Raw genomic sequence first — 11,579 nt, forward strand, 5'->3', positions numbered from 1 at the left:
AAATCGCAGTAACACACAGCCTCAAGTGGCTTATCGCTTTAATAAAACACATAAAATTTCATAAAATACACATTTTTTTTCAAAAAATAGTTTGTTATCTTTAAAAATAATCGACATAAACAAGTATTCCGTCGAGAAATGTAGTTCCTTTTAGAGTACGGTATCGTTGCTAAGCAACCATGGACCGCTGAATGAGGAGAACGTTCAGTCAAACATCGCTGTATATTGAGGTCATTTCATGACCTTTTTAACTGTTTGTCGTATAACAATGAACATATGATAACACAGCACTGTTTAACGCAAAACCTTCGCTTTATAAGTCTTTTTTGGTCACTAAATTACCACCGCGAGTCTTATTTAGCACCAATCCAACGGCGCCCTTTTCACCGGCTGGGGCTTAATCCCAAATGGCTCCCTACTCCCTAAAGTGCCCTATGTAGGGGTTTAAATACCGGATCCTGCAGAACAACAGTACATAATACAGCAAAGGAATAGTCTTTCGGGATTCAGCCACATCCATACTCCATAAATGATGTACTATTTGGCTGTAAAAGCTATTTGAAAACATCTATAGCTAGCACACTATGTAGGGAGTACGGAGCCGTTTGGGATTGAGCCTGGGTTTGACGCTACTTCAAAGATTATTCCATTAACAGCACAAGGGATAATAGGAGCCATGGCGCAGTAATACAGAGTTCAGTTGCTGTGAGACGGTAATAGCTGTGCTTATATCAGGTATATATCAGTTTATGTTTTAGTCTAAGCTTTAAGTCCCAGAGTTAATTTTCCAGTTAAAATCTCTCATTTTTTTTTCCTGAGGAGCAAAGCTTGATTTCTGAACTTCAAGGTTTGAGTAAACATGTCTAAACTCAAACACATTGTACTGTTATACAAATTTGTCTTCTTTATGTTTAAAATACTTTCATATATTGCTCCTGAGCCGTTTCTCTAAATGTGAGATCAGTGAGCCTTTCTGTGATACACAGAAATTTAAGTCAATATTTAAGTCACCTATAATCTATCATTCTGAATTATAAAACAGTTTTTGTGTTTGGCGTGTGTCGAGTTAAATTCTTGGGAAAAAGTCTTGTTCAAATTATTTTTCTCTTTTCTTTATATAATTAAACATCTTTCATTAAATAAAATGATAACGGTAAATAATCAGATTACTTCTCTTTAATATAATAATCCTTTGGATTAGGGTCCAGTTATATTTTTTAACAGGTAATCAGTAAGCTGTAAAGGAATACATTTTAAAGTAACCCTCCCAGCCCTGTGACTCACCACTGAAAACTGTTTTTAGTCTGGGTTTAGACTTAATCTGGGTCTGAGAAACTGGTCCATGGTGTACTTAAATAGTAGTTGAGCCACCGACGGCTTTCAGAGCAGCTTCAGTTCTTCTTGGAATGATCTCAGTCCTCAGCCTGGTGCATCAATATTAACAGTTAAACAGTGGAACATCTACTGGAACGTTTTTAAAAGAAATGCTTTTGGTTTCTTTGAAGGATAAAAGAGGTGGAAATCTGGCTGTTATTTTGTATACATTAGATTTATAGTATATTTTACGACCACCTCCTTGTTTCTATGCTCATTGTCCATTTTATCAGCTCCACTTACTATATAGGTGCACTTTGTAGTTCTACAGTTACAGACTGTAGTCCATCTGTTTCTCTGCATACTTTGTTAGCCCCCTTTTACCCTGTTCTTCAGTGGTCAGGACCCCCATGGACCCTCACAGCGCAGGTACTATTTGGGTGGTGGATCATTCTCAGCACTGCAGTAACACTGACGCGGTGGTGGTGTGTTAGTGTGTGATGTGCTGGTATGAGTGGATCAGACACAGCAGCGCTGCTGGTGTTTTTAAACACTGTGTCCACTCACTGTCCACTCTATTAGACACTCCTACCTTGTCAGTCCACCTTGTAGATGTGAAGTCAGAGACGATAGCTCATCTGCTGCTGCACAGTTTGTGTTAGTCATCCTCTAGTCCTTCATCAGTGGTCACAGGACGCTGCTCACAGGACGCTGTTGGCTGGATATTTTCGGTAGGTGGACTATTCTCAGTCCAGCAGCGACACTGAGGTGTTTAAAAACTCCAGCAGTGCTGCTGTGTCTGATTCACTCAGACCAGCGCAACACACACTAACACACCACCACCACGTCAGTGTTACTGCATTGCTGAGAATAATCCACCACCCAAATAGTACCTGCTCTGTGAGGGTCCATGGGGGTCCTGACCACTGAAGAACAGGGTAAAAGGGGGCTAACAAAGTATGCAGAGAAACAGATGGACTACAGTCTGTAATTGTAGAACTACAAAGTGCACCTATATAGTAAGTGGAGCTGATAAAATGGACAATGAGCGTAGAAACAAGGAGGTGGTCATAATGTTATGCCTGATCGGTGTATATCCTCTTGTTGCATTGTGTGCAGGTCCGTGATTGGCCACATGAGGGCGTCCTCACATATAAAAGAGAGCTTTTTTAGTGAAAGACGTCCTTCTACCTTCTAAAATTAAAGGAAAGTTCTGGGAAAGTGATTAGAAACTATTTAAATTTTTCATTTTTAGCCACTGAGCTCCATTTACTCCCTTTCATTGAGGACTCGCTTGCAGGTGCCGTCTGGCGTTTGGAGTCCTGTTTTTGATATAACGGGGGAAATAGGAAGAGGCCAGGATCTTCATAAACCGGCTCTGTTTTTACGTTCCTGCACATACGTTTTTTCAAATCAGGTTTATGATTTGGTTTTTAGTTATTTTGTTTATTATTTAGGATCTGCTCGTCCCTGAAGCCATCACCCTATTCAGCTTAGCGTCTTATCATAAAAATAAACATCACTTTGTTTGCTGTTTTAAAAAGTGTCTGGTATTCGTTCTGACAGCAGGTCCGTGGAGAGAGCCCACTGTCATTTCTGTTACGGCCTGACCCCAGACCGGGTCATAACAGGAGGCTCACGGTAGGCGAGCGCTCTCCTAAAAGGGGACTTGTTTAAATGTTGTTTAAATGTCTCTGTTTATTAGTGTAAAGTGTTTGTGTTGTGTGTTATTTGTAGGTTATTCTGTCTGGGGCTGTGGGTGTTTTGTGCTAAATCCCAATTTTTTAACACCAAGTAAATATCAATAGATATATAAATATCAATAGAGCAAAATCAAGCTTTTTGCTCTATTGGGCTAAGCAGTCACCCAAAAGAGGCTCAGTTCATTGTTTATGGCTCTGTGACTCAATCTGCACAATTTATACAGGTTATCAAATGAACCAGAGAAAGAATTAACTAAGTCATGTGCAAACTTGTCAATGTTTTGATGTGCTTATCTAGTCAATGGTTTGGAGCACACAGGGTCCATTTCCTGAACATGGATCAAGCCTAGTCTTAGACTAAATTGCAGTGTCAATAGTGGTTTACCTTTGGAAATTCTTATTACTGGAGGTTTAGGCTTAGTCTGAGTCTGGGAAACTTAGTTTTACCCAGCAAGCTTTAAAGCTTTACATATTTTATGACCAAGAACTTAATCTGAAAAGTGAAACACTGCTCAACTTTCTATTAAGTATGCAATTTCATTACTGCCAGTTGTTTTAGTTGTTGGTATAATTCAGGGATCAGCTGTGTCAAGTAGTCTGCATTTACAGTTGTAAACACTGGTCCAAACACTGTACATATAACTTCTATTTCATAACATTACTGTACAAAAACCATATATTGAACAGTGCAACACTGGTTTATACAAATGTGTATACACACACACACACACACACACACACACACCATCTAATGTGTGTATAGATAGTCTTTTTGTGTATAAAAAGTACTGCAAGAGGGCCAGGTACCCAAGATTTCTCATCTTCACACCTGTGTAAAGGTGATGTGACCATAAATGATTTGAAAAGGTCTCAGCTCTCAGGCTGCCCAATGCAGGACTAACAGTTAATGTATTAATTTAGGTAACCAAAATTACTGTGCAAATCTTGGTTTCTTTTTTTAATATCACTTAGGACTCCACTAAAGCACATCTTGCAACTAGTTGATGCAACATTCCCCTTTCCGTGCGCATGGTGGTGCTCAAGCCCTGAAATGTGTAATGCAAAAACACTCCAGAGTCAAAAGCTCAGCTCAAAATGTTTATTCATCAGATTAAGTCAAGGTTAAAATTTAAGTAGTGCATACATTCAGGGAAGCGACGCTTAGGCATTAACAGTCAAAGCATGGAACTTCACGTGATCTTTCCATTCAACAGCTTAAAACTCAACACTGCATGAATGCTACACATGGTAATGAGTACATTTCTTAGAACAATTTGAGCAGAGATGGACAATGCAGGCCATGCGTGAAGCCTCAGAGCAGATTTAGCTCCTGCTCCCCAGAGTGTGCTTGTCAAACAGGTATTCGGCCATCCTGTTGTTGCCAGCATCCATCTTGGAGAGGTTGGTGATGTGGTCACCAAGCTTCTTGATGGCCTCCACTTGCTCGTTGAGGTAGTGAGTCTCCAGGAAGTCACACAGCTGTTGGAATAAACAGAAGAGTTCAGAACAAGACCAAAGAAAAGAACTAAAATGAGCTTAATCTTTAATGGCATGTTAAATGTTCTAGTGTTTCCAGCTGCTCCAACAGGTTGTGCAGGAAATGGAGGGAAAACTAACTCTAAATGAAGCTCAAAGCAGCCAGTGTGAGGACAAAGACCGCCCGTGTTATACGTGCTACTTAACAGAGCCTGGCTGATGTTTGCTGTGGGCGGAACACAAATTAAGGGGTGGAAAAAGGCTAATTGTCCTGCTGCGTAACCACGACTCGCCTATCTGAGGCACTACAGACATGGGTGTGGGCATAAAAGTGCACGTAAACCACAACTCACATGAGGGTCAACCTTCTCGGAGGAGATCTTGTGCAGGTCCAGCAGAGCCTGGTTCACGTTCTTCTCCAGCTGCAGGGCGCACTGCATGGCCTCCAGTCCAGTTCCCCACTCATCACGCTCAGGTTTCTGTTTGGGGAGGAGAACAAAAGGTCAGAACACGATCATACACCTAGTTCTGAATCCTTGCTTAAGCCATTCAGCTACAACCGAGACCAATTCAGTTATAATATTCAAAAGATACCTTGATATCCTGGAGGAAGATGCGTCCACCTCTCTTGTTCTGGAAGGAGAGGAGCTTCTCAGCGTGCTCACGTTCCTCATGGCTGCACTCCTTGAAGAAATGGGCGAAACCTTCGAGGGCTACGTCATCCCTGGAGAAGTAGAAGGCCTGTTGGGAAAATACAAATGCAAAATGAGAAATTTGACTAAGGCACATTGGCTAATCTCATTTAGGATCACAACAAACGAGTCAGGGCTCCACCCAAGATCTCGCGATAGCTTGGTTCACCATAAGGTGAGCCTGTTTACTTGATACTCTAAAAGATGGTTCTTCGTGGGTTCTTTGTTAAAGACAATGGCTCTGTATAGAACCAGTAACACTCAAAGAAACATCTGCATGGCGAAAAGGTTCTTCAGAGTGATGGGGAATTTGTTGTGTGTGTTTTATGTAACTTCAGCACCAAAAACGGTTAGCTACAATGTCAAGCTTGTAACAATAGAAGAGCCCTTTTGGAGCTACATAGAACCATATACTAGTCATTCTCCATCAATGTGAGGAACCATTTCACAATACAAAGAACCATTTATGCATAAAAATGGTTCTTTGAGTGTTCCTCGTTCTAAATAGCATTGTTTTTTGTAAAGAACCCCTTTAAGAACCATTTCTTAAGGATATTACGTTAGTTAAACGATTAGGCTTTGCATAAAATAGCATTATCATGTCAATATCATGGGAAACCAATGTTCACAGCTTATTCTGGTACTCACCATGGAGGTGTAGGTGTAGGAGGCGAAAAGCTCCATGTTCACCATCCTGTTAATGGCGGCCTCGCAGTCGCGGTGGTAGTTCTGACGGATCTGAGACTCCATTTCGGCTGATTTTTCTCCTTTTTATTATCAAAAGGTACAAAAATAAATTCTATACGACGATCGTCGACGAAAATGTGGAATAATGAGTCGTGCGGGACGAAGAAGAAGTTCCGTTCAATCACTGTTGAAGCAAGAACCTCTTTAGAGTCTTCCCAAAGCTGTGAGATGGAGGCTGTTTGCGCTCAGTATTTATTGTCACGCTGCCAAACCGACATCGCAGCCAGCCAATCAAATGCAGGAAGACGTAGGCGGGCATAAACAGCGTGGCCAATCATGAGCCACGTTACGTCGTTATGCAGCCCAAGTAGTTTCTGGAGACCAAAGAATAACAACGTGATGTATTTTCAGATACAAACTGTGGTAAAATCGTGAAAATTCAATTCGTTTTAAACAGCTTAATGTCAATAGTTGAACAATATAAGTCGGTTGAAATAAATATCAAGTTTATATGGTATCGTTTAGGGCTCACAGTGGATGAGGCGAACAGTGACGCAGCTGTTTTTCGGATTTAAAATATGATGTTTCAAACATACATTAAAGAAGTGAAAACGAAATGGTGACTTATGCAATTAAGTATGAGCAGTTAAACCAGTTACTGTTTATCTAAAAAAAACGCACAGGTCTAGCAATTCAGGGTTAGGGTTTAACAGTAAAATACGTCAGAGTGTTCATCAATTGCATAAATGTGTAACATGGGAACTTCATATAGTTACCTAACAGTTATTATTATGCATCCATAAGTCAGCTTTGTGGGTTTCACATGACCTGTCACACAGTTCTGCAAATAACAGGCCTACATTTATTTATTGGACTTTGGACTGAGTACCAAGGCCACCTCAATAAAAACATCAGGCCACATTAAAGTCCATTTTAATCATAAACCTTTTTTGCACTTGACCTTTGGCCTGTGTACCAATCGTATCCACATAAGGAGCTTTTTTGGCCAAGTTTGGAAGGTTTTCATACTCAAAACGTTTTAACCTCTCCATTCTGAATGTCCAACATACTAAACGTTTTCTTCTCGGGTTTCCTAGCTCTACAGAAGCTGGCCTGTCACCACACTCCCTTCTCAGTGTGTCAGGTGATCATTCAGTACAATGATTTCTTTTTTTATTTTGTCATAAACAAAAACATGGCAGCTGGTGAGACACTCGCCACCTTGATTTGACCAAATATTTTTGAACGATCCTCTATTTCGCTAAAAAAGGAAATAGTAGAAGTTTATTTCTACGTACACAAATTTTGAGAAAAACTTTAATGTCTAGTAATGTGGACATTTGGACTCGGTGTAGTAAATGATACTTTGATTAGTATAAATAGACTTATGCATTACGATCATTCATAAATTGTGTTTATTTTGTTAAAAGTAGAGTCTAAAGTGTATTTAGGAGTGACGGTAGAATATGTTCTATGAATTTAGGGATACTATTAATATTTAGTGATTTCAGTGGATTTCACTGTCCAGTTTCCTGGACATTAGAATTAGGCACAAGAAATCTGCTAATGAAAGCAGACATTTGAAAATGACCATGTTTCAGAAACGTTATTTCTATACGCACTGGTATATGTAATGTATGTAATGTGTAATATTACATATAAATCTATGTAATATAGCTTCTGTAATGTTTGCTGACATTTTTTTCATCAATGACCTTGACTGATTCCACCATTTGTTAACTTTAGATCTAGTAATTTTTAATCAGTGTGTATGATTTGTGTTTAAAAACTCTTTGTTTATTATTATGATATAAAATTATTCTGCAAATAGTTTAATATTTTAAAAGCCATTCATACAGAAGTCCAGGTAGTTTGCCTAAGTCCAAATGTTCAGTATGTTGGACACTGAATAATACATGTTTACCAGTAAACCAAAAAAAAATCATGTATTGTATTTCATAACAAAACATTGTTTGTTTTTCAAATCATCCAGTCTCAGGACTGAGAAGGTTATATTTCATGTTCTGACACTATGGGAGCAAAACATGTGAACACAGTTGAAAAACCCACAACAGCCGCCAGTTTAAACTTCAAACAAGTTACGATGGATAGAAAGGCAGATAATGTAGCTAATAGTTTTTGTAAAAGTAATGTAATCTAATGTGGGCAGTTTATTGGCTATAGCCATGTCAAATCTCTCTTCTCTTAAAGGCAGTGTGTTTGTGTGTTTGCTGCTATGAAATACCAATATTTCTTCCAAAATCAATGCTAAAGAGTTGCATCAAAGTAAAAGGGCCTTATGCTCTGAATTCACCACACAGTTTTATCTCAGAATAAGCTCTAAAATGCCGATCGTTTGGTCAGATTCATGTGTCAGAAGGTGACAAAGCATTCTGCACTTCCCAAAAGTACTTTTACCCCATCAATGCTTTCCTTACAGTTCACAAAGTGGAAGCTCACAAGACCAGAGATGTGCTGTGTCACCGTGAGTCAGCGCTTCCTGTTATTTCCACACCGTCAGTATCACGGGGGGAAGGGCTCGTAGCTGAGTGGCCTGTCCGCCTGAGACCGGTTTGAGTGGAACTGAAATCATGAGGAGAAGCCATTTACATGCCTTAGAAACCGAGGCGGTGACTTACATCAGCAGAAATGCAGTGTAGCTTTGCTAATGATGCAGTTTATCTTCTCACAAATGGGTTTGTATGGTTCACTGAGAGCAACAGCATGATCTCACATCTCGGTCATAAATAAGATTAATCAAGTTTCACTTAAAAGGCTGCAAGAATGTGAGATACAGTACAGATTATTTGTATTGAAGGGAAAATAGATCTGTATAATAAATTATAATGCAATGCTAATAATGACACATATAGTGGAGTCAGACTTTGTACTGTATCATATATTTAGATATTATGTATATTAACACTAAACAGTTAATCGAACACCTGAAAAGAATACACTTTACATGCATATATACTGGATTAATTTTTTCTGAATATTAGACTTCATTATCATAATCGTAATGCTTGTATGTTCTTGTTTGATGCTATATTCCCTTTGTCTTTTACAATAAACTGTAATTATGTTGTAATGAAATATATTCTTGTATAAAATTACTATGAAGAGACATTTGATCGGTGAGATTTGGTTGTAACTTTTTCAATAAAGGAATTAATTATTATTTTAAGGGATGAACAATTATATCAGGTTTATATCGATTTAAACAGATAGTTGCTTAAAAATATTGGCAGCATACAGATGATTCAATTTAATATTTCAAATGATATTTAATGATGCATGTATTGTACTTTGGAAGAGCAGAACAAGGCAGCACTGAGCTTCTGCACTAATATACCCACATTTTATTGATTTGACTGCATTTTTAAACTGACAGAATGTTATATTTCTCTGTAATGCTAATCCAGGTAGACGTCGTCTCAGTTTCTACATTTTTTAAACGTGTATTGGTATCAGCAGATGTGTACTGAAAAATTACTGAGAAAAATATCAGATATTGGCATCGACCCACAAGTCCCATATTGGTGTCCTTAATGATTTTGTCATAACTTCATTCACTTCACTCAGTGCTGTACAGCTTTCTCAGTTACTGTAGAATCATCTGCAGCTCTGTTTGTTCTGAAACAAGTTCTACAGCGTCCAACAAATTGAAACCTATAAAATATCACCATATTAGAACAATTTAGAGCAAAATGATTTGATTTTTATATTATTAAAAACAGTGATTCCATACTTTTGAACTATAGTGTGTATGTGTGTGTATACGTACACACAGACACACACACACACACACACACATGCAAAAGTTTAGAAGCCTGAGTCAAATAACATTTTGTTGATTTTTTTAGTGAAAATAGGTGAATCCTCTACAGAGAACACACTTAAATGACATTTTTCTGCTAATTTGAATGTACAGATTCTATTTAATTGCTAAATTTAACATATAAAATAAAACATGTAACATATGGAAAATGTTCCATAACTATTGCACAGACCACATTTCATGTTTTTTCCCCCCAATGTTAAATGTAAAATTACATATATATCATCGTTGTCTAAACTTGCATCTCTACAATGGTAACTTTACAGGAGAAAAACAACCATTATTAACTGTGAATGGGAGGCTAAGGTGCATTTCCATTGGTCCGTTCATCATGACATTCTGACTTTAAGATATAAGCTTTTGTTCCGACAACAATAATATATTTCTTTTATCTTAAGCTAAACGCGTTAAACAATCAGCTTATTAACTGTGTTCCATGTTTACTCTGTTTCAATACATATGAAAGAGAAAGAAATGTTTGTATAATTGCAACTGAAATGATGTTAATGTGCGGCTGCATACAGCACAGCTGTTCTTCAGTGTTATTGAATCATCAGTGGGAATATTTCCCTGTCCTCAGTTATCCATTACCCAGTGACCAGTGCATTAGTATTTAACTGACTCTGTGAGAAATTTTAAAAATACTTTTCCTTTAATACACCAGCGAATCTGTTTGTGTCTTGACTCAAGACCTACAAACATGCAGCTCTCCATTTTGTAGATCTGGAACAAAACCAGGCATGAAAAAAAACACTGAGCTGACCTGGCTGGGACCTGTTAACTGGTGTTGTTATCAGCATGAACACAGTGTACTTTGACTCTTAGATAACAGCTAACGGCAAACGCTTTAATGAAACGTTCCATTATCTGTGTGCAGTAATGTCCAGTGTTTCACTACAGAGTTTTATGAAGTACTTTATAAAAAGTCATTTTATGAACCACATTTACTTGTGCTTAAGTTAGACACTGGTTAGTTCACCACATCCTCATTTGCAGTCTCATCAGTGTCAGATGATTTAGTACTGTGACAAGTCCAGACGGGTCAGATTGCGAAACAGTTTAATGTGTACATAACTGTGCATTAGACGAATCAGCCACATACATTTTTTATGCAGGTCTGAATGAACAACCTTTGATCAAATCTGATGTTTTGCTGTACCTGTTACATTTCTGCTCTGAAAACTGAAAACAGGCAGTGACTGTATACTAATAGATATTTTAATGAAGAAGTTATTTAAGTATTTGGAGTTGAAACAGTATTCAGCATCAGAATTCCCTTTAAAATAGCTGAATTAGTGAATTCAGCTACTTTAAAAAGGGAATTTGACTTTTTAACATTTTTTTTGCATAATTCTATAGTTAAAAGAAACCATTTAGTCATTCAGAGTGGTTTGGTGTGAAACGCTCGTTCTAGAGAAATGCACCAAGTCAAAATGCTCACAGTGGTGGTGATAGGAACCAGACGTCTAAGGAGTTTAATGCCTCTAAAAGCTCCCTCACAGACAGCTATTACAGAAAATGAACAGGCTTCCTGACGTCTCAGGCGCTGTTTACTGTAAAACACTACTTTTACAGTAGTGGTGAAGGTCTGACCTCAATTTTTTAATGTTAACATGGTGGAGAGACACATGCTGGGTGTTGTAAGGAAAAATAGCTCATTTTATTCCACCAATTCAATTTTAACTCACCTATTTCCTTTTCTGAATTAATCACATGACAAAGCATTCCAACCTGTTTCTGTAGGTGTTTTTTTCAGAGCCTCTTACTTGTGAGAAGCTCACATGCTCTGGAATTCTGCTGCGTCACTCTGACTCAGCATTTCCGAACCACCTTCAGAGCTCTCTCCAGTCTTTTTATAATCATAAT

At 38.1% G+C, this 11,579-nt stretch overlaps 1 protein-coding gene across 1 annotated transcript; it reads right to left on the minus strand.

Annotated features, from left to right (window-relative positions):
- Window positions 1-4,102: 4,102 nt before the first annotated feature.
- On the minus strand, window positions 4,103-6,114 carry LOC118821676 (ferritin, middle subunit). The gene is made up of 4 exons (XM_036590397.1): window positions 5,834-6,114; window positions 5,088-5,234; window positions 4,847-4,972; window positions 4,103-4,496 (listed from the first exon to the last, which is right to left on the minus strand). The coding sequence occupies exons 1-4, from the start codon at window positions 5,933-5,935 to the stop codon at window positions 4,341-4,343; spliced, it is 531 nt and encodes a 176-aa protein (XP_036446290.1). The 5' UTR covers window positions 5,936-6,114; the 3' UTR covers window positions 4,103-4,340.
- Window positions 6,115-11,579: the final 5,465 nt, after the last annotated feature.

Source organism: Colossoma macropomum, unplaced genomic scaffold, assembly GCF_904425465.1.
Source record: "Colossoma macropomum unplaced genomic scaffold, Colossoma_macropomum, whole genome shotgun sequence".
NCBI classification, from domain to species: domain Eukaryota; kingdom Metazoa; phylum Chordata; class Actinopteri; order Characiformes; family Serrasalmidae; genus Colossoma; species Colossoma macropomum.

Coding starts and splice junctions, on each gene's coding strand:
- LOC118821676 (XM_036590397.1), bottom strand. CDS start 5,935: ATGGAGTCTCAGATCCGTCAGAACTACCACCGCGACTGCGAGGCCGCC. Junction 4,973..5,087: donor TCTTCCTCCAGGATATCAAG/GTATCTTTTGAA, acceptor CTCCCCAAACAG/AAACCTGAGCGTGATGAGTG. Junction 4,497..4,846: donor CCGAGAAGGTTGACCCTCAT/GTGAGTTGTGGT, acceptor TTATTCCAACAG/CTGTGTGACTTCCTGGAGAC.